Raw genomic sequence first — 24,212 nt, forward strand, 5'->3', positions numbered from 1 at the left:
GCAAAAATTCCAAAGGAGCATAGATAGCAATTTCTTATTTTTCATCCCAGGTTGTTCCTTGATTTGAATATTGTTTTGGTGCTTTTATTTTCTGGGAAGACTTTTGTATCTTTTAGTTGTTTTCCTGTAGATGCTATCCTTAAGATTGTTCACAATCCACTGGTCTAGATTCTGTCATGACATTAATATCTAGAAAACCTTACGGTGACATAGAGCACAGATGGAAAAACATGCATGTAGTTGAAAGCAAACTTTGAAGACTACTTTCGCTGCCAAAGAGCTGGGAAGTGCCTTTTATTATTTAAAAATGTAACTGCTTTGGAGAAAGTAGGTGCAGTTGGCGGGTGGGAGGAGGGAAGGAGGAAAGAAAGTCTGGCATACTTATTACTTACAGTTGCAATTTTTAATTGGATAATTAGAGACTGATACTTTGAAGATTATTCAAAATCTCTAGAGGCTTTCTGTGCATACTTTTCTCTTTCTCCTCTTAATTTAATTTAATCAAGAAGGAACAAATCTCAAAAATACCTAACGTTTGAGAACAAATCATGTTATTTCATGTAAACTTGAATGCCTTATAAAGGCTTCTGGTATCTGAAGAAGTGTGCATGCACACGAAAGCTCATACTAAAATATAAACTTAGTTGGTCTTTAAGGTGCTACTGAAGGAATTTTTTTATTTTGCTTCGACTCAGACCAACACGGCTACCTACCTGTAATTATAAAGGCTTCGTTATTGTGAATAGCCAGACTGCTTTAGCCCCATTGAATTCAATGGGATTGCACTTCCACAAATAGTTGAAACACTTCCCTGTTTAACTTCTCTTGCAAACTGGGTGTTGACTGCAAGAGGAGTTTCAAGTGTATCCCTTTGTTACTTCAGTCAATATTACTGTTGACCATAGTCTTTGTAATCATGGCCTTTTTGGTTTGCCTAGTTTATGCCCCATGATATGGCTAGTGGCACTGGAAATTGTTCAGAAATATAGATGGAGTGTTTGTTTGCTCGTATTTTTTGTGTATAGCAAATGAGATATAGTGAGGGATATTGTACTAGTTGTCAGAAGAACCCTTTTGGCACAGTCATTGAAAATCCATAACTCTCATTTACTTTTAAAATCCTAGTTTAACATGCAATGTAAATTTTTCATTTCTTTTTCAAATTCAATTATCATTTTTAATTCAATCTCCCCCATTGTAGATTTGGCAGTAATAATAGATACCGGTAAGTTAGCAGAGAGAGAGACTGCACATCATGTTAGATTTATGACAAAGTTGAGATGGAAGTGTTTGAGTGACTGAACATTTCCGTAATATATAAATCAATAATAGGATTCTTGGTTTATTGAGAAGTTCAGAGGAAGCAACCACTTCGTCTGTCCTTAGCAGGGCTCTTTTGCACCAAAGTTTACCAAATAGTGAACAAGCTGTGTTTTAGTGGTGAATCAATAAATGTTAGTGATAACACCAGCCATTCATTGACAAGTTGTTTATTTCTTGCAAAATAGCTAGCTCTCCGAGTCTAAAGAAATGTATAATTGCTATGATTTCCGGATCATCATATGCCACAAAAATGTTTACAGTATTTGGTTTTACTGGGTTTTTGTTTGTTTGCAAGAGGAGAAGTTACCCACATTCAGTCTTTTGGGGTGGTACAGGCTATAAATGTAACAAAATAGATGGTATATGAAACCCAACCTAACACAGTGGCAGTTGCCCTCTATCCTAAATACACTCTTCTTGTCCCCAGGCCTTACTTTTGGTGACATTGCATAAATGGAAAATGGTATTATAAAACTTAAAGAAAACTTAAAGAAACAGGTTTTGTGCTTGGTGGTTTTAAATCACTTATTTGAAGCCACTGTGCTTAAAAATCTGTCAGTTTTATGAATGATTGTTTCTACATCTGTCTTCAGAGCTGTTGCAGAAAAACAACAACTTACAATGCAATAATACAATAGACATGGTGCAATTATAATATTCCTTCAACACAATTATAATATTCCTTCAAAGCAGGTGCCTGGGAGCCAAATGCGGCCCACCAGGCCTCTGTAGGTGGTCCTTGGGACTCAGGCCACACCCCTTACCCCAGTTCTACCCTTCACTGAACCTTCTCTGCACCTTCCTCTAGTGGTTTCACCTGTGACAATACGTCTTGCTTGCCTAGATGGAAGATGGAGAGTGGCATGTATTGCCGCACACCCCACTGGTATGTGGCTCCCAGAAGGTCACCATTGAGATATTGTGGCCCTTGGGTTGCAAGAAGATTCCACATTCCTGGCGTAAATTACAAAGAGGCATATGACAATGTCTGAAAGTAACCCTAAGGCAATGAGATTAGTAGCTAGCCACCCCCCCCCAACTTCTGTCATCTTCTGATAAAGCCTCCTAAGGCAGGAGAATGGGGCATAGCAGGTGGAAGCAGACATTCCCTGAGAGTAGATACGGTCTCTCTTTCTGTAAAGTTGAGCATAAAGCCAAATCTTGTTTCTTCCTCTAAAAGGTTTTCATTATTAAATATTACATGAGAGTGACAGAATGTGCAATCCTAAACACACCAGTTAGGGTATAGGTCTCATTGAATACAGTGTGACATGCTTCAGAGTAAACGTGCATAAGATTGCTAGCTTGCCATAAAACTACATTGCAATGTGATCGGCGGCGGGGGGGGGGGGGGAGGGACAACAACAACCCCGGAGCCAATTCAGTTCCCAGACACTGAGCCATTCACAACCTCTCTGTTTACTGAATCTATGCATCACCAGCTGTGCTTCTATTGCTCCAATTCTAGGTCATTATGACACCATGAAGAAACACCTGTTAGAAACCATTTGGTGAAATGTCACCCTGTTATAGACTGTTTAAAAATGGGAGAAGGCACAACTTGAATTAAAGTCTGCATTTTTGCTAGTGCAATTTCTAAACCAGAATCTTCATTTCTCGTTATTGTATTCTAGGATGTAATGGTCTGATCATTTCAGTCTTCAAGGTCTGGGTGGGAGAGACATTTTGTTTCTCCTATTGCTAAACAAATGGGATTTTGTTGGCTTTATGCTAGCAAAAACACATTTGCTAGCACAAGGCGAGCCACTCAGTTTTCACCACTGGATTTGGCAGTAGAAGTTGGTGAAAACCGGGTCTTGAAGAAACACTATTGGCTACAACCCTTAAATCCATGCTTGCTTACCTTATGTTCAGGGCCGTCCTTTCCATTTGGGTTAGTGGTGCGGTGCGCCGGGGTGCCTCCCCATCAGGGGCGCTGGGCTGGGGCGCCCAGCAGCCCCGCGCGCTGCTCATGTTCGGGGTGGCGGGAGCAGTGCCCGAAAGGGCTCCTTTTGGTGCACTGTTCCCGCCACGTCCCCTCGCAACAGCAGGCTTGCTAGCTGCTGTTCCAACGGCGCCTAGCAAGTGGGGGGTGCGCCGGAGGGATTTTGCACCACGGCGCTGGATACCCTTAAGGCGGCCCTGCTTATGTTGTGTGTGTGTGTGCGTGTGTGTGTTAGGATGTGACGAAGGCAAAGTTTAGCACCTGAATCACAAACATTATACCCCCGGGAGTAGGGCCCATTGAAATCATGGTATTTTTTTCCTGAGCAGAGCTGCATTTTAAAAGTTCCTGTGGCTGATATCCAACATTAGTCATGTTCTGGGCAGACCCATTGAAATCAATGCACGAAAGTAACTTCAGTCCGTTTTTTCAATGGGTCTATTCTGAATGTCACTTGGTTGGATAGCCCCTGTTATTATTAGAGTTATCTGATGACATGGAAATTTAAAGTGCTTCACAAGGGTTGGATTATACCTATTTATAGTAGCTATTGTATAGTTTCCTATTTTGCATTATATTATATTATTGCACAGCATTGTACAACATGTTTAATTCACTGCATTTGTCAGCAGAAATCAAAAGAGTTTACAATTTCATAGATGTTTCACAACTGCAAACAGGTAGTTTTGAATTGGGGGAAGAATGACCTAGACAAGTAATATAATATATTTTTACTTGTTTTCTCATGTCTTTGTATCAGTTCCCAAAACTGAAATTTATTTTCAGAAGCCTTTTTGAACAAATACAGTGATTGCGAAACTTGAAACCCTTCTGGATAATATTATGACTTATTTCTTTATATTTGCTTCATTTTTTTATGAAATATAAATGTTAAGCTATGTTTTAAAAATCAGCTTTGCAATTACAATATCTGCTGGAAAGTTACTAGTCGGATTTATTATATAAAGAGAAGAATTTTAGCTGGAGAAATGTTGAACGTGTCTCAGAATGCCTTTTCTGTCTACCCCCTTTCTTTACCATTGTGGATCAGCAAAGAAATAAGCTAGCCATTTATTTCACAAACCATTTGTATGTCTCGGATGCTATTCCTCCCCTAAATCTTTAATCCCAGCTGCCGTTCACGTTTGCATTCCTCAACAGCTCACCGATTAGTAATTTACTTCCAGACTTCTACATAGCAATTATCAGTAGAAGGTTACAGTCAAATCCAGACTTTGTATTGCACAAAGCTTAATTTAAAATAAAACTGTCATTATAAAGTGAGATTAATCTTGAGACAAATCCCCTTGTGTTTCTCTAGTTATCAAGCACTTGTTGGTAATTGGGTGGGATACCTTATTTGCAGAAAATTTGCTAAGACACTGCTTCTACTTATAAAAGCTGCAGCAGAATTCTCCATATGAATCTTTGCTTGGAGGGTAGTGTGGGTGGGGATAGCTGATACTGACTTAGGACAGTGGCTACATACCCTGTTTCCCCTTTTTTAATACGTAGTCATAAAGTAAGCCATGGCAGGGTTTTTAAGCATTTGAGAAATATAAGACATACCCCCAAAATAAGCCATACTTCCACGCCGCGGAAACCAACCCCCACAGGCACCTCCACTCACAGAGTTACTCCATGCGGCCAGCACTGCAGGAGCGCGATCAGCTGTGAAGCGGCGCTCCAAGAGCTCCGCTTAACAGCTGATCACGCTCCCGCCTTGCTGGCTGCATCCCCGCACTCCGCCTTCTCGTCCACCGCCATCCCTGCTGCTTCCATGCTTGCCGCCACCGCTGGGCTCACTGCTTCTTCCTTGCCTGGCCCGGCCAAGGAGCTTGGAGCGCCCTGCAGTGGCCTCCGCCTGGCCCGGCCAAGGATGCCTGCCGCCCCACCACCCGGAACCAGTGGCTGCTGCAGCGCCAACCACTCAAGACAGCCCAGCAGCACCCTGAGCCGTAAAAACCGTACCAGTAATAAAAAATAATACATCCCACCGAAAGTAAGCCACCCTGTGTTTTTTTGAGGCAAAAAAGTTATAAGACAGTGTCTTAAAAAAGGGGAAACACGGTAGTCTTTTCTATGCATAAAAAAATAGTAGACATTTCTCATGAGGAAAATGTAATCTGTAGGAACCAGCTGCCATTCTCGAATCCTGACATAGAGGAGCTGTACACTTTAAAGGTCTTGTGGCAGATTATTCCTTTCTCTGCAGTCAGCAGCCTGCCAACTGACTTGCAAGGCTGCCATGATGCAACGCCAGTGAGTCTTGGCTCAAGGTTTGGGAAATGACGACCTGCAGCTTACAGTGATGAACATCTGATGGTGGCCAGGCTGTGCAGATCATATTGTTGGTGTTGAACAGTATCCTTAGTGTTAATGAGTTTCGGTCTTTTGTTGGAGGGGTAGGCTTTGTGTTAGGGAAGGGGGTTGATTTTATTGCTGCTGTTGTCCGGCCAAGTCAACACGAGGCTTTCTTCCACTTTTATATGTACAAATTCAGTTCTAAAACCTTTCAGTTCTTTCTCCAAAAACAACCTTTGACCACTGAATTCTTAAGCATGCAGTAATATCACTCTTGAGCAAACATTGGTTATTCCATTCCACTCTTAACGACTTCAGCCATCACTGCTCCTTCGAGAAACCTGTCCTAGTGCCTTAAAGGAATCAGTCTTTTGAAATGCCTATCGGAAGGTAGTCTCACTTGTCATTTAGAATTCTAATAGCTTTAAAGGATTTGTAAGCAAACAGTTTCTTGTTGGCAGGGACCAGTGTTTGCTGGTATAGAGTAAGCATTAACACATTTGTCAATAGTATCTGGATCTCTGTCGCATCAGGCTTCAGCTACCCTTAGTGCCACTAATTAGAGTAATTTCACAATAGTCTTTTTTTTAAAAAAGCTACTAATGTGGCTTAAGGGACCGTAAAGGAGATGGTAGCAGAAAAATAACTTGGAAAATACGGTGCCAAAGGCTGGCTCTTTTAGGTCATGTTCCTTCCTTCAAAATAAAGTGCTTAATCTTTAGCCTACCTGCATATTGACATTTTCCACTAGCCGAACAAGTGGAATTTCATTCGACTTTGTTCCACCCCCTTCTCATCTCTCCCCCCCCCACTATGCCACCCCTTTCGTATCATACTAACCCCCTGTTGACAATTGTTGGGCATCAAGCTGATGCCATTGCCATCAAACAAAGTGGGATCAGCTCCCAGATAGCTTGATGGAGGAAGTTCACAAGATTTTATTTTATATTTACACACACACACACACACAAAAAAAAACACAGCATCTTTCCTGTCATCTTATGCTTGCTTTGCCATTTGTGGAGCGTTCTAGCACTTCCTTTCTTTTTAAATGAAGGTGCTGTCTTTTGAAGACTGAATGATCAGATTCTTTATTGGGAGAATGAAGGTGATGAGAAAAAAAAAAACCAACTCCTTTTTGATCACCATACATCTATCAGCAGCTGGTCATGATGCTGAAGATTATATCTACAGTTTTTCTCTCTTTCCTGCTTGTAGGCATGGATCTCTTCTCTAATTGCACGGAGGAATGTAAAGCCTTGGGCCACTCGGATCGGTGCTGGATGCCCTCTTTTGTCCCTTCTGATGGACGCCAAGCTGCGGATTACCGCAGCAATCTTCATGTGCCCGGTATGGACTCTGTTCCAGACACTGAAGTGTTTGAAACACCAGAAGCCCAGCCAGGGGCAGAGAGGTCCTTCTCCACCTTTGGCAAAGAGAAGGCCCTTCACAGCACCCTGGAGAGGAAGGAACTGGATGGACTGCTGTCTAATACACGAGCGCCTTACAAACCACCATATTTGAGTAAGTACTGTTCAAAAGGCTGCTAGAGAGTTTTCCCTTGGTGGGAATAAAACTTAATTCCCCAGGGTGCTTGCTAGGAATAGAACAGTATACCAGAGGCAATGGGGGGAAGAAGCCCTAAATCCCTTTGGATTAAGAACCACTGAAGAGAACAATGTTGATATATTATTATTATAATTTTTAAAGGAAATGCCTATGGCATTTTAAGTTTGTAACTTCTAGGACCTTGTTGAAGATGGATTTGTTTTTTAAAATGCTGTTTTTGGAACTGATGCCCTAATGAATTTTTTAAAAAAGTAAACAGTTAGCAAGACAAGTATTTCCTCACATTTGTAAGCTGGCTATGGTGCTTCTTCATTGGGACTACTTGTGGTACCAAACTTGTTTTGTACCCAACAGCTGCTTTGTTCCTCTTTGAGCAAGGCTTCGTGTTCATTCTCCGACTCATATTTCTCTGCTGCTGCTGTGCTGCCATCCCCTTTTATTCTCTTGACCATCCTTCATGGGATGAACTTTTAACAATCTTTTCTGGAGCTTTCTGAATTCTTGAGACCATTGTAAGTATGATGGTGCTTGTGTGTGATATGGAAGATGGTGCATAGCGTTAGGTGAAAGAGGAGAATTCCTTATTCATTTCCGTGCCAAGTGGAGTGCCTTGAAGTCACTATTTGGCCCGAGATTCTACATTGCGATGCTTACCGGCCCATTATGTTTTATTAGGAAATCGTAAAAGTCTTCCCTTGATTATAAGTGCTTAGGATGAGTCTGTGTGTCTGGAACTGAAGAAAACCAGTGCCTTCGTTTAGGAAATGCAGCGGCTGCAAAGGTTGCAGGGATCTTTCTGAAAGAAAGGAAAGCAAATCTAATTGATGAGAGTGGTAATGTCACCATTGAAATACAATACAGAAGTGCTTCCTTTTCTCAGTTCTGCCCTCCCCTCCCCAGTTCTGTCCTGGAGGGATCCCATCTTAAAGTGGGAATGTATGCTTTATTTATGCTTATTTTAGCTTTTAGACTAAGAAGCCAGACAGAGCAGAAGCTTCTGATTCCAGCTTTGCGATTTTGTATATTTTAGTTTCTAGCAGCTGATGTTAAAGCACATCACTTGTTCCAAAAAAGAAAAAGGAAAAAGCCCAAACACCATCTGGTTGTACGTCTTGTACCTGCTGGGTTACCTTTGAACTTAATGTCATAGAGGAGGATTGACAGATCTTTTTTTTTCACTGTTCAGCAGATCATCCATTGCAAGTGCACCCTTCACTCTAGAGATACTACTTCAGCCATGCATTCCTAATAACCTTTTCATGATTTTAGGTCATATGTTTCATACCCATAGCATTGTGCATTTCTTTAAGGTGACGCCTGAGCTTGTTCAGTTAAGGTAGTGTATCTTTTTTCTTCTAATGGCTGAAAATGAACAGCACCTTTGCAGTGCCAAACAGCTATAAGAGGTTTATCATCCGAATTCAGCCTGTTCCTTCTGCCTTTTTAAAGCATAGCTGCCCCTCTAGTTTGTTTATTTTCTCATAAGTTGTGATGTACAATTTTAAGCCTGCGTAATGTGTTCGTGGTATCTGAAAGACATTTTTAAGGGGAATAGGGATTCAGGGCTGGTTTTTTGCATCTAGACTTCAGGCTAAAGCTGTATTAAATCTAAAATCAGATGGGTTTTCCCCTACCTGCAATTAATGTTTTCTTTAGTATAAAGTTAGGCTTTGAACTTCATAACAAGCAAGAGTTATTTTAGAGAGAGAGAAAGAGGTAGGTGAAGGAGAAGAAACCAGCTACTGAAGAGCACGATGTTTCATAGAGTTGAGAAAATATTTTACAATGAATAATTTATTTTTTGAACACAGCAGAGAGAGAGCCTATTCTCAGTTGCAATTCTAAGGGAAGCAACCGAGTTTATTCAAGTGGTAACTAGAGTCGAGCTATAGTGACCACAGGCTAATTAAGTTTAACATTCTCTTGGGGCAAATTGTGCCCCCCCCAAAAAAAGTATCAAGGGGCTGTTGAAAGCTACAAAGGGGATTTAAAACAAACAAACAAACAAAAGCTAATTTAGAAAACTCTTTACAGAGCAAGGTATGCTACCCATGTCTGCAGCTGGGGGGGGGGGGCAGCCATACTTGACCCTAGAAATAAAATGCCTATTGTTTAAATTCTGTTATTTCTTAGCTTCAGGGTGGGAGGAGAGAAATATATTATTTGCATATTATTAAACAAGTTTAATTATTCCAAGGAGAAAGAACAAAGCAATCCCAGAAACAGAATGGACAAAGTCCAGAACCTCTGTCTGTATTTCCACTGGGACTTTTGACTCTATTAATTTCCCAAGAAGCCAGTTCCTAGGATTGAGGGAGAGCTGCCCCCAAACTCACACCCCTGGGTGTACTTGAAAATGTTTTCCCCGATCAGCCTTTGATATGGGAAGCACACATTTGGGGAAATGGTAACAGGGGAGGGGGAGGGGGGCAGTGCAAAAGGCAGCAGCTGCAGACTTAATCCCATCATGAAAGCTCAGGGATATTTGAAACAGAGCTGATGAATGGCCTGGCGAGAGTGTTTGTTGTTGATGAGGTTGTGTGGCATGAGGAGAGCTGTAGGTTTGATGGACCACATTTGGCCCATGGTTTCCGCACTCCTGTGATAGCCAAAGAATGTATACTTAACCAGAAATGTAAAAGTGGCATATACATTCTGCACCGCAAAACTTCAAGATGCTAAATAGAGCTTCACAGAGTAAGTCACGAATATGAAGTGGGTTTGTGAAAATTACAGCTAACTCAATAAAATATAGCATATATCTCACATAACTAATAAATGCCTAAGCCCAGCAGTTGAGTGTTTAAAAGGTAGTGGGAACAGCATAAAAATAATTTAGTTTAGCAGAGATCAACTCATAAGATTAAGCAGATTCCAAAGTAGCTGTTATGACAGTTGCATTCATTTTATCTGTTCATGTCAGGTAATTAAGAGGCCGCATCTGAGAATGAGAAGTCAAGTGACAAAGTGCTGGAACATACTAACACGTTAAATAAAAATAAGTTGCTTGTACCAGATGGTATTCATCCAACAGTTGCACATGATTTTCAGGGGGGGGGGAGTTGACTTTATTTCCAACAGAAATAGTCCTGTCCCTTGTTCTAGATAAATTAAACTTGGAAAAAAAATGTTTCGGTTTGCAATACTTTATAACTGCTGTGGTTATCAAATCTCATCCATTTAGAATGGCACTACTAAAAATTCAGGAGACGTCATAAGGATTGAGAGACATGGAACCTCTGAGAGAGGAGTAGTCCTTTCCCTATCTGGCAACATTTGTAAAGACAAAACGTGGGCAAATGGGTTCTGGGTCATACAGATACAAAGCACAATTCCTGCAAATGGTAGGAATGATAAAGTCTTTTGAAGCAGAGAGGACAGACAGCAGAAAGGGTTAAGGGACATGAAGTGGAAAACCAGATGGGAATAGGGTGGGAAAGGAGACAGTAACGAGTATATTTTGTTGTTGTTTAGTCGTTTAGTCGTGTCCGACTCTTCGTGACTCCATGGACCATAGCACGCAAATGGCAGCAAAGTTGTCCCCTTCTCCCATATGGGCAGAAAGAATCTTGAGACTGTTACATATAATTTTAGCCCCAGATTGTAAGTATCTAGATAATAACGGTGTATTGTGGAAGCTCTGTAGCTCAGTGGTGTGCAATCAGTTCCAACATCTCCAGCTAGGGTTATGAAACTCTCCTGTCTGAAGCCTTAAAAAAAGAGCAAATGTGATCTTTAGTCTTTTGGAGTTCTTTAATGATATTAAAGAGTCAAAAACCAAGTCATGGGATTCTAAGATTGGACCGAGACCAAAATGGAAGTTCTATTAACTTACCTCAGAGGCAAGTCCTATGGAATGGGACTTTCTACAGCAGGGGTGTCAAACTCAAATTCATCGGGGGGCCGCATCAGCAGTTTGCTCACCCTCAAAGGGCCGGTTGTATCTGTAGGACTATGTGTCCACTCTTTATTATTATAAATTATTGTCACTGCATTCAATTATTACTGTTTTTTGTAATAATGTAAGTAATAACTAGCTCTGAAAGCAAAAACATAGTCAGAATAATGGCAAGTAGGTATTCAAATGTACAATTATTGTACAATTTATTGAAAAATGATTTTTGGTAACAGAGAGTAATTTTTTAAAAAAACATACAAATATTGCCAAACACTGTTTATTACACATATGGCAAACACAAGGCATTAACTTTTTTTTAAACTTTTCTGACTAGATTTTACTCGCTTGCGGGGTTCTTCTCTCCTCTTTTATAATGGGCTAATTCTTGTTTTGTTTTTGGAACCGAGAGGAAATGCCTCTTAGACATTAGCTCCCTCCCTTCTTGGGTTAGAATGGAAAAGGTGGGGGAGGACTGCAGCTGACAAATATTATCCCTCCTTGCCATCGATCGGAGAGTGTATAGATGTGAGATCTTGAGGCCGGCTGCAAAGCGGCTGCTCCCCGTTGTCTCCTAGCTCTCTCGCTCTCCCCCTCAGAGGCTCCCGGCTTGTCCTCCCCTCCCTCCCTCCCTCCCTCCTTCTCTCCCTCCCTCCCTCCTCTCTCTCCCTCCCTCCCTCCCTCCCGCCTTCTTTCCATCCATCCCCGCTTGTTCTCCTCCCCTTTCCCTCTCTTTAAAATTGATTTCAAGGCGCTGCCAGCCCGAGAGCAGCTGTTGAGCTCTCCAGAGGGAAAGTGAGCGCTCGCTTCCCTGTCAATAGCCTCCCCACTTCTCAAACAGAAAACAATCCTCCGTGAGCTGAAACTGCCCGACCAGCCATCCCTCTCTGGTGCCAGCAGAGATCTCTAAGAGATCTCTTTCCCCGTCCCCAGCTCCTCAAGCCCCTTCCTTTGCATCAGCCTGCAACTCCAGCCTTGCCGCCTAACCGGACTTCTCTCGAAAGCAGCGGAAGAAAGGCAGCGGGTGAATGAGCTGATGGTACCCAGCAGCCCAAGGGTTAATCTGCCCGGGTGGGCTCCGGCTGCTTCTGAGAGCCTCCCTCCCTCCCTCCCTGCGTCTCCAGCGGCCACTAACCTTGCTCAATGGCTCAGGAAACGACCCACTCTTGCCGCCGCCATTCATTTCAGGGGGCTTTGCAGGGCGAACTCCCATGGAAATGAATGGCACTTGCGCAGTAGGGTCGATCTCTCTCTCTCTCTCTCTCTCTCTCTGTTCAGCTGGGGGGGGGTCCAACAGGAACCCCCGGCACTCACGCGGCGGCGGTCTCAGTGGCTTAGGAGCCCTTTGGGCAGCGCGAACACGCTGGCTGCCCTCAGGAGCTCCGTGGCGCGCGCCGTGATGCCTCGCCGGAAGCCCAGCAAAGAGAAATTCTCCCGCTGCAGCTGGACTCCGCCCCCCTGAGCCCTATTGGCTGGCAGAGGGTATGATGCGGCGGCGGGGAGGGGCTGGTGCAGGGGGCCAACTACGCCCCCCTGCAGACGCGGGAGTCGGCCCCAGGCAGCACAGGGCGGCGGCGGCGGTGGCAGTGGCGGCAGCGGGCGGCGGGCGGGCTGCTCAGCGCCCCCTGCATTCTGGCGCTCTAGGCCACATGACGAGGTCTCGCGGGCCGCATGGCGAGGTCTCGCGGGCCGCATTTGGCCCGCGGGCCTTGGGTCTGACACCCGTGTTCTACAGTCACTAAAAGAGATAATTAATCATGGCAAAGACTTGAGACTAGATGTGCTGATCGATAGCTGGCTAAAAAAGGTTTTCAGGTTGCTAGTCCAGCTTTTCAGAAAAGTGACCAAAGGGCGATTTATTAGTCTCACATTGGCATCTGCCTATAAAATTTGAGATGAGGAGCTGAGCATTTGATACAGGCTCTGGTCTGTTCCAAGTCTGATAGAATTTAATCATATATTGAAAAGCCTTTTTTCTTCTTCTCCAGCTGAAGAGATAGGAAAGTTTGCACTCCAGGTGTTATTGAACTACAACTCCAGTCAGCCCTAGCTAGCATGACCATTGGTCAGGAGTGACTGCAGTTGCAGTCCAAAATAGTGGAGGGCACCAGGGAACTTTAAGTTAAGCATAGGCTGAGTCTTTCCAGATCGCCCGTCTCAAAGCAGCAACATGTTTTGAAAGCCACTCCTGAAGGTCAGTGCCCCTCTGCAGTTGAAGAGGCTGCAGTTAAAAGTGAGGATAAAGAAAGTCTTTTATAATTTGTGATGGCAACAAGGAGAATCCAGAATCCAGACAGGGCTTTTAAAGATCCTCTATATTTGAACCAAACCCTTGCTGACTTGAGTGGGAATATTATGCTACTCAGACGAAACCACATTATTCAGATGTTATAACTGTAGCCTGTAATTTGGCCATGGATAATGGCATGGTCAGAAAAAACTTCAGAAGACAAGCTTCAAAATAACAACTCATGTAAGTGTCTAGACCATATCAGGATGTAAAAGAAACCTTTACTGTGCCAGATATACCATGTGCAGAATTTCCCACATTTAGTCCACCTGCATTTTGAGATATTAAACCTATAATTCTATTCATACCATACCGAGCAGAAGCAAGCCCCATTGACCATGCTGAGATGTTCTTCTCAATAAACATGCATAGGACTGCCTGCAGTTCTAAAAAATCACTGCTTTTAAATAAATAAACTAAGTCTTTTTTTAAAAGCAAACAAACAAACTGAAAAATTACATCTCATACCAAACTAGTTCATTTTTATGGGTTGTAATAATGTGATCTTGTAGAAATCATTTATTAAACTGTTATAATGTATGAAAAGATTTTTCTATCTCATATTTTATCTCTTGTTAGTAATCTTAAGGAAGCAGTTATTTGCCCTCTCAGAGGGTCATAGCCTGGCATAGTTGGAATAACAGGCAGTGAGGAAATAGTTATGTTGAAATATCCTGAAAATTAATTTCATTTTGGGAATAAAATTACATACAAATAACAGGGCATTTATTCCATATTTTGAATTCTGCTTAAAAAAGAACAAGAAAAATCAAGAAAAACAGGAAGGGGAATATATCCACCTTTCTAGTTTTAAATAATCATATATTTAAAACTAGCAAGGTGGATATATTTCCCTTCCTGTTTCATGCAGCTATTTTATGCAGTTATTGCAGGAGCTGCTTTGTGTGGTAAAGATGCTGAAGAGAAGTTTGCAGTATGATGTCTCTATAAAATGCAGCAAGGACAGAGGTGATTCAGTGCCATTTGCTAGTACTTTCAACCACAACGACTATAAGCTTCTTTGCAAAACCAAGAATAGATAATGTTAGTTCATCACCAAAAGGTGGACAAATTATATATGTGCTAATAGTTCAAGAAACCATTTAGCTGCACAAAGAAACAGATAAATTAACAACTGTATTAGGCATACCAGAAATATCACAAAATAGCATGCAAGCTTCCACATTCTCCATAACTCTTGGTCTGACAGCTTACCATCACCTCTGTAAATTGGCAAGAATGATTTTAGCATATTATGGGTTGTTATGGGTATTTTTCAGAATTTCAGGTATATATCTTACTGAAAAACGACACTGCACCACAGTACTAAAATGAGGCTGTCATAAGGATTTCATTTACTATAATTCAAGCAGTGGAGATCTTAACAAGGATGTGGAATAGTTGCTCTTAATTTGGGAGAATATGAGTTAACAGGGTACACAGCTAGAAATTTTAAGCATTAGCATTACTGATTCTTACTGAGCATTCCCCAACCCCATAAATACCATCTTTATTTGTCCTTTCTGCTTGGAACACCTTCCATGGAGTATGAAATCTGTTGATCTCAAGGAGGCGTACAGTAGAGCTTCCAATTGAAATGTTTTTCTTGTTTTTTGGATCTGTGTGATAGGCAGGAAACCCAGCTGTTAGTAGTCAATTTATCTCTCAGCAATATTTTCTAGGTATCATATTTTTTATTTGTTTAATTTGCTATGTTTTTTCTAATACTCTGCCACTAATATCTTAAGGTCCCTGGTTCCAAAACATCCACCTTCATTTAAGAAGACTTCCTTTCAACTACCTTCGTCCTGCAGAAGAAGCAACCGTTTGAAGAGCAGAGAATTAAACTAGGTCTTGGAGAGGCCCCTGTTTATGCATGCATAGGAATACAAGCTTGCATTGGACAAATCGGTTGAGAGAAAAAATACTGTGAATGGATTATGATTTGTAATCAAAGAGATTTAGGTGTCCTAAATCTGAATCCAAACCTTCTTCCCCTGTTTCTGTTATTCAAAACTAGATTTCCGTTTTATACCAAAGATAATAGTTACACAAACTTAATTAGAAAGGAATGTTATCATGGTGGTAGAACATGTGCTTTGCATAGGTTAAATTCCTAGAATTCCTTTTGTTTTTTAAGGACATTTATTAACAATAAATGTGAAAAATCTCTGGAAGAACCTGAAAAGCTGCTGTCAGTCAGATTAGACCAGGCTTTGTCACGCTGATCCCCACAGATGGTTTGGACTAAAACTTCCCTCAGCTCACCCAGTAGGGCTTCTTGGAGCTGATGGGAGTTGTAGACCAAAACTGCTGCAGGGCATCAGTATGGCAAAGGCTGCATTAACCAATGCTCAGCCAAATGGGCAAATAGTCTAACCATGTCAAAGTCAGTTTCCTATGTAATCACCATAGAAAATACTTGTGTTAGTTTTGGTTTATAATGTTCTGCAGTAAATCATATAGTGCTATGCTTCTGCTCATCTGCGGGAAGGTAGTGGTGGGGAACACACAATAATATTTGAGGCAAAGTGATGGAGAACAGCCTTCTCAAAATGTGAAGCAGAAGATTTATCTGCGGGGTTAAAAGCACAAATGAAAATAACATTCACTTTGCCATAAGTGTGTATTTAATTTATGTACCTATAGAGAAAAATGGAAAAGGATGTATGTAGTGTCGAAACTAAAAAGGAGAAAATGAAGCTTATCTATCTAAATGACTGCCGAAGCTACTTTAGTAAGAACGAAAATAGTTAAGTGCTACATTATATAATGAAGAACATGAATAAGTCAGGACTAAAGTCTTCAGTATAACAAAGTTGTTAGGTTTAGCATGCATTACATTTGTCATTCATCTACCATGCATTTTCTACTCTGTGGCTTGCTTCTGATCCACATTAAAGCCTCACTCTCATGACTGGCATGTGGGCTGTTGTGATGAGCATGTTATGCAGGCGATTGTGCCTGAGTTAAATGTATTTTAGATCTGGGGTACTTTCAGGGACATTGTCACAACCAAAGATACGTTTTTGTGCCCTATCCACCCACATGGCTTGTATCATCAGCAACTTCTTCCCATAATTGGAATTAAATATTCACACACATTGCAGTTTCTTGGCAAACATATTTGCATGCTTGAACTGGCATTTTGATTTCTTTTAAAGCCGAAGATTCTCATGGCAACTTTGTTTCTGTGAAGGGAAAATGGAAGGAACTGCATAGGTTTATCGTGAGGAAGAGAAGACCAGGAGAGGTGAGGGGTGGGGAATGAATGAGAAAGGCAAAGTTGACCAGACCACGCAGCAGCAGCAGCTTGAGTGGGAATGAGGTGGTGGAGATGTCTGCACTGTGTGAGCACATCAGCCAAGCCAAGCCGGCACTCTTAATAAACCCACCACTGCACCCATTTCTCTCTCCCTCCTGCTAAGCTGCAGCAATCTTGCTGTGGGTAGGTCAGTTGTATGGCCATGCCCCTCTCTGCTGGCTGCAACAGATGGCAATCTTCAAATACCTGAAAGGCTGTCACACCTAGGTGAAGTCAAACGGGTTGTTTGCTGCTGCCTCGGGGGAAGGACTAGATTCAGTGGATTGAATTTACAGGAGGATGGTTTTCAGTTGAGTACTAGGAGAAATGGTAAGAGCAGTTCAATGATGGAAGCAGATTACTGAGGGCAGTGGTGGGCTCTGTTGAAAGGAAAATTCAAATGGAGACCGTGCAGCCATTTGCTGGGAATTCTCTCTAGCTCTGGATTGCCTTCATCCTGCACAGAGATGGACTAGAAGGGCTACTGGATTCCCTCCATTTCTCTGATTCTACAGCAAAACATTTTAATCAATCTATCTGGAATACATCAGGAATTAAAGCAGAATCAAATTAAAAGGCAGGAGGGACTGTTTGAATGTGTTTTTTGGGAGGGGGGTTATTGGTTTGTTTTGGTTTTTGTTGCATTGTGTTTGTATTCTCATTTTACGTTTTTCTATTGTGAACTGCCCTGGGGATCTTTCGATGAATGGCATTGTACAAATTTAATTAATAACTACTACTATTATTACTGCTACGTATTCAGCACTTCAGCATGTCCCCAGAAGTGGCCCAGAAGCCAATTCAGCCATTGTATTAGGGGACTCCCAAGAGTTGAATGAGTTAGCACTCCAGCTGCCATGTTCTGAACCAACTGAAACTGACAACTTTACATAGCATACTATACATTGCATTTGATGTGGTTAATTCCTGGCTCTGATCTGGCACTCCAAGCACTTTTTTCACCCACCCACCCAGAGCACACCAATTTGGGCAGAAACTGGCATAAAAAGTCAAAGTAGACACAGCACTTGGTGATTCTAATGGAGATGCAAATTGTCACCTCCTCAGTCATCAGATTGACCATATGATGAGCAGGGTGGAGACAGTTGTCCCATCTACAGTTTATCTGCATGGATCAGAAAAAGAGAGGAGAGGCTATATGCCTTTCTGTGTGTGCCCCCCAATCCATAGTTAGCATTTGACCCCATGCAAAGCTGGCTAAAAGTGAAAGTTGCCCTCAGGTAAAATTTTAAAATATCAAGCACCTTGTGTTGCATTAATTATGTGATTAGCAATTGCATCATTTTTGTTAAACCAACAAATACCAGGTGAGGGAGGGGGTGATGGGCATTCCTTTGAGTGGAAGAGTGGGATATAAATTTAATAAATATTTTACCACAGATTTAGCCTGTCCAGTTTCTCAAGCGAACACAGCAACTTAGCTAGCTACAACCTGCACATCATTTCTTAATTTACTACAGAATTTAATGTATATAGCAGAATTTAGCTTGGACAGAATGTACATAAAATGGTTTAAATATGCCAGGTGGTTATGTTTTCCTTTTCTTCTTGGTACTCAGTAGCCTCTTTTCCTCATTTGTGATTTTACAAGAAGCAAAATGAATTGATTTCTTTTATGTAAACTGCCTTTAAATTATAAATTATAAGAAGAATTGAGTTGTTTATATTTGTAGTAGCATGTCCTTTAACAAAGATTCAGAGCTGTCTGGCCCCTTTTGCCATCTTAAACCCAGGAGGCAGTAAACATTTTGTTAGGCCTACCTGTGTGGGGCACAGAAATCTAAAGCATTAAGTTTGCCGAATTCCAAATCAAAGTCATTGTGTCAGTACCTTTTTGTAGTTAAATAAAACAAGAGCTCTGAAATATAGCTTGCGGTAACAAAGCACACTAATTGTTGTTATGATGGCCTAGTGTCAGCAATGAAGAGGATAACAAGTGGCCTATTTCAGGCATAATATGACTCATCAGTGACTTAGACATTGCAGTGAAGAGTATGCTAATCACATATTTAAACAATACAAGCTTGGAAAGGATTGCAAATCTTTTGCGGAATGCAATTAAGTACTCTATAATCTTGATAAATTAGAAGGACGGGCTGAAATTTGATCGGATAGCACTTCAAAACACGATATAATTGCTTTGCTTTTGAACACAAAATCAAAGACCAAAGCGGATAAAGAAGTGACAGGAAAAAAGAAGAAAAGAAGGACGAGTAACTCAAATGTGCAGAAGTCTAAGGAATCACTGGTTGGATTATGATAATGCTGTTATCTGAAGATCTGCGCTGTAATAAATAGCAGCCAGCATGGATGGAAAGCATCATTGTGGATATGTGAACGCACTTTGTACCTTTAAGCAAAGGGTGCATGCAGGTCCCACCTGCAGCATCCCTGCCAGAGACCTTCCTGTGTTGAGTATGGGAGCCTTCAAACTTCTTCATAATATGGGAAGGTCAGGCAGGAGCATTGCAAGAAGGGCTGGCATATAACGTCCTTCAGGCACCATGCCTGAACAGGGTTGATGTTTCCTGCAGATTAAAAGAAGAAAAAAGGAACTTGCAGCACGAATAAAACTTGGGTGCTAGACAGAAGGATTTGCTAAAACATTCTCTTTGCCATGTTAACTTTCCATACACGGAGATTTTTAAAAAGCATTGAAATCACTGACACCATCAGTACCAGTTGCATTTTAAATTGGTTACTGTTCTTGGAGGACTGCACAACCTGTTTTCCCCAAATATGTAGATCTACTCTTTGCTTTTTCATGTCATTCCCCCCATGTTTATTTCAGAAATTGCATTTTAAGTTGATAATTGAATAGGCTGAGAATGGATTTGTTAGGACTTTTATCACATTTGGTTTGAAATTGGGCTTTTATAGCACTGTAGTCCATGTATCTCTGCAGAGCTGCACTTGAATGTCTATTGACGCTTCAGGTTGCCTGGGGGAGGATTTTTATGTGGCCAGATGTGTGTGTGCTTGTGGGGAGGGGGAGAGATTGAGAAATGTTGGAGGGTATGTTTTGGTCTTCTCTGGCATGACTGCAATGGTATGTTGGATCCATGATGCAGCAAAATATAGGAAAAAATGAGAGATTCGTCTTTTGATGTGCATATAGTATTCAGCTAGCCCTATGGGATATATTTTCACTGTTACCGAGTGGCAAACTTAGTGCTTCAAGGAAAATGTTGCATTTCCATTGTAAAATGCAGTGGGGTTCACTAAGAATATAGGTAGCAGTAGCAGGACTATGGCTGGACAGGAGATGGCTATGAATGTTAGCTTTTCCAGAACTTTTCTACTGCATCTGGAGAACAGCTTGGTGGAGTAATCAGATGGTTTGGCGAGCTAGCCCTACCCATGAAGAGGAAGAACTTCCATTGCTGTAGATGCTTTTCAGGATACAAGTCTATTTGGAGAACACCCACTGACAACCCAAGTCCAGAGGACCAACTCCGAAGGGAATGATATCCCTTTGGGTTGCTTCTTTCGGATGTGACAAGGGTAAGGACACTTTCCATGAGTTATTGCTTGTAGGTGGTCTCACTCCTATGTGACAGAGTGGAGCAGTTGGTGGGGCAGGGATGTAAGTTAACCTTACCTCTTTCAACTGCCTTGTCATCCAAAGGTCCAACCACATCCTTAGCCAATTTCCTGCTTTAATGTACGGTATTTAAATTCCTTCCTTCCTTCCTTCCTTCCTTCCTTCCTTCCTTCCTTCCTTCCTTCCTTCCTTCCTTCCGTCTTTCTTTCCCCTCATTGACTGCTTACATTTCTTTTGCCAAAATTTGTATACATTTTCTCATTTGGACACAACTTCCGTTTTCTGAAGGAAGCCTTCTTTCCTCTATTAGCTCCCTTGAGTCTGCTAGTTAACCACATCAGAATACTGTTGGCCCTGGTGGTACCTTTCCGGATCACCACCTTAGATTGATTAGATGGAATAGCTGGAGGGCCTTTTTTTTCAGCTGCCCATGTCAAATGGAGGCTAAAGAAGTACTAATTTCATTGGTACCTCAACATTCTTCTGCATCCTTGTGGCTAATATTGTGGCTAATATTGTGCGCTTTGACCAAAATCATCTATATTTAATAAATGGCATAAAATAAATAAAGCAGAGATGATATGTTTATTGGACAAACTGGAGTTTTATATTGTATATGTGTATCCCTATATACATAAAAATGTAAGGCGGTCACCACATAGCCCCAATTGGAGGATTTATAAAGAAGAATACGGTAGGATGGTGGCTTCATAACTGGAAGAAGTTGAAGAGGGTGCTTAGTAGCTGCAATGTGTGTCATGGGTCACAAGCAGGAACAGCAGACACAATTTAATACATGTTTTTGAGTATTTGTGGCCTCTTTTAATGGGCAGGTCCTGTAAAACCCGTCTTTTATTTATATGCATGAATTTTTAAAGTTTTGATTTGTTTTCATGTTCATACTGTGTTGTAAGTCACTTTGAGTCACTTTTGTGAGCCAAGTCAATAATATTATTAATAGCAACAACTTTATAAATAATGAGGGTTTGTTTCCCTCCCCCCAAATATGTGATGGACTGATAATTCCAAGGGGCAGAACTGTAGTTGTATGCCCTTTGGCATCTTCAATGAGAGATGATAGACTGAAGTGAAGAATCTTAAGGGCCCAGAAGGGAAAGTGTCATGCAGGCATGTTGGCTTGAAATATGGGCAGCAGGGCTGGTCTGCCCATGAGTCAACGTGAAGCAGCTGCCTTGGGTGGCAGAAATCTCATGAGAACTCGCACAAGGTCTCACGAGATTTTGTCAGAATACGTCATCACTGTTTCACAGGCATTGCAATCCAGGTAAGGGAGGCTGCAGAAGCGGTACAGCAGCACGTTCTTGTTTTACCTCAGGCAGAAAAATAAGATGCATCACCCCAGCTGGACAGGCTGCTGAGATGGTAGAACATGGGGTTGTAAGATCTGGGAACATGATGGGGATGTGGTGAAGGTTGGGCAGGTTGGTTGCATATAACTTGTATTGTTTACATTGGGGGAATAAAGTGGAAGATCTGCATTTAGGAAAAGGATAGGGATGGTGCTACATGAAGATGTAGAAAAGCTGTGTTAATACATTTTGATTTCAATCCTATACCCACCTATCTGAGAGTAAGCCCCATCAAACTTAGTGGGACTTAATTCTGAATAGATATTCATAAGATTGCACTCCAAATTAATTGCAGTCACATTAATCTCATTTCTAGAAAGTTTCTTTAAGGTTTTCTTTTAACAGGTATTTCGAGCAGTTCTATGCAAGCTTGGCAATTAGTTAAATGTTGCCGCTAGTTAGAGAGATCTTGAATACTGTATGTGCTAAAAGGAGTCACCATAACAGAAGCACTGTGCTTAAAAGAGTCACCATAACAGAAGCACTGAATAATCAGTTAAAGCCTCTGAAAGCATGGGATAGCTGTCGCAAGATAATCAACATCAGAGGCTACATGTCAAATATGAATGTACAGTAATATATCAGTGTGCAGTAATTATTTGTGATATACTGTTGAGTTTGTGATGTGCTTTATGGAATGTGTGGCATGGTCATGGTCAGGATAATTGTTTATGTATTTCTTTACACAACTTTTCCCATCCCCCGGGTGTTGAAAATTTAGGAACCAGCTGAAGTACATTACTTCACATTACTGACCACAACATTTTATGCTGCATCTGGAATATCAGGATGAGATTCTTCTCATCTCTCTCTCTCTCTCTCTCATCTATCTATACAAACACACACACACACACACACACACACACACACACACACATGCATACAGTGATACCTCTACTTACAAACACAATCCATTTTGGGGTGCTGTTTGCACCCTCAAAAGTCCATCAGTAGAGTGGCGCTACTGCACGTGCGCGAATCATGATAGAGCGCTTCTGCGCATGTGTGAAGTGCGCACATTGCTTCTGTGCATGCACACGGGGCAATTTGCAACCCGAATATCCGCAACATGAAGTGAACGCAACCAGAGGTATGACTGTGTGTGTGTGTGTGTGACATGCAAACACAAAAATTAGATTTTAAACATTAAATGCTTGCTTAATTGTCAAGAGCTCTCCTAAGGGAAATTAGTGGTACTAAGTGTTTGAAATGAGTGCATATGAACAGCATAGACAAATGAATATTAACTCAGTAGCAAGTTCAGTGATGCTTAGTTGCAGGTACCGGTAAGTGTAGATTAGATTTTAGACCCAGAATGTAGTTCTTACAAAAAGGCTAACATAAAGAGGACTTCTTGTCCTTTTATCAGAATTCTACTAGATTGCCTGAATAGCCTAGACTACCACACTCATCTAGACTGCTAGGACATATTCTGTGCTGGAATTGACGAAACTGTCTGTCTGTCTGTCTGCAGAATTTGGCTCGTAACCCTTTTTAGCAAATTCACTTGATTGCTGGTCCAGTATCCACAAATGTGCTCTGACAGAAAAAGTGACCTATTTGCATTTAGATGAGCCATCTGCCCCATTTTGATGGTGGAGGTAACAGCATCAGCATCAAAGTCATTTTGATGGATAAAAAGCTCTGGATGGTTAGTGCCATGTCCATCAGTGCCATTCGCATCCCTGCTTATGTTTGTATCAGTGTCACCAAAATGGATTTGAGTTAATTTGGGCAGCAATATTACACATGCACTTACATGCAGCAAGATGAAGGATGGGGTTTTATTTCTGCTGCGGGCAAGATAGCTTTTGGGTGTGTGTTTTCTTCTTCTTCTTTTGACCTCTTGAGTATGGACAAAACCACTGGTAAAGTGAATAGAGATGAAATGATCTGTTGCATTTATTTATTTATTTAGATGAAAGCAACGATGTTTGTTGCAAAGGGGGAGAAAACAGCAATTACTGCAATCATTATTTTATTGCACAACCCAGAGAGCTGATGCTCACAGCTCTCATTTGATTTTTACACAGTTTATAAATAATTGTACATGTCAAGGTGAGCATTGCCAGCTTACCTTAGAGTTTCAAAAGTGACTCTTGGACTTTATTCCCAGCTACTCTGGTCTAAACCACAGTGTCTAGGGCTTGCTGATCAGAAGGTCAGCAGTTTGAATCCTTGCGACGGGGTGAGCTCCCGTTGCTTGGTCCCTGCTCCTGCCAACCTAGCAGTTTGAAAGCATGTCAAAGTGCAAGTAGATAAATAGGTGCTGCTCCGGCAGGAAGGTAAACGGCGTTTCCGTGCACTGCTCTGGTTCACCAAAAGTGGCTTAATCATGCTGGCCACATGACCTGGAAGCTGTACGCCGGCTCCCTCGATCAGTAAAGCGAGATGAGTGCCGCAACCCCAGAGTCATTTGCGACTGGACCTAACGGTCAGGGTTCCCTTTACCTTTACCTTTACTCTGGAAGCCACGTGGCAAACTAGATGCATCCGGCTGCTAAGCACCTAGTTTTTTTTCTTACTTAATTACAGACACGGTGGGTCAACACTTATGGGGAAGGCAGCTCCTAGGGAGGATAAGGCTTATATCTCACCACCTCAGCATAATTAGAGTGAACCTCCACCCCACTACACGTAACTAGGA

The 24,212-nt window shown here is 41.7% G+C and overlaps 1 protein-coding gene across 5 annotated transcripts in view; it reads left to right on the forward strand.

Moving 5' to 3' along the window:
* The window catches only part of PCDH10 (protocadherin 10), a 58,144-nt gene that overhangs the window by 13,114 nt on the left and 20,818 nt on the right, over window positions 1-24,212 (forward strand). For 2 of the 5 annotated variants that reach the window (XM_035112392.2, XM_035112393.2), the window contains exon 4: window positions 6,791-7,096. The exons of 1 other annotated variant lie outside the window; for it this stretch is intronic. In XM_035112392.2, coding sequence (XP_034968283.2) covers window positions 6,791-7,096 — 306 coding nt within the window. Of the gene's footprint in view, window positions 1-6,790; window positions 7,097-15,074; window positions 16,244-24,212 lie in introns of those variants that run through there. 2 more of the 5 variants (XM_035112390.2, XR_004692419.2) reach the window with 2 other exon arrangements.

This window comes from Zootoca vivipara, chromosome 9 (assembly GCF_963506605.1).
Source record: "Zootoca vivipara chromosome 9, rZooViv1.1, whole genome shotgun sequence".
Classification (NCBI taxonomy): Eukaryota; Metazoa; Chordata; class Lepidosauria; order Squamata; family Lacertidae; genus Zootoca; species Zootoca vivipara.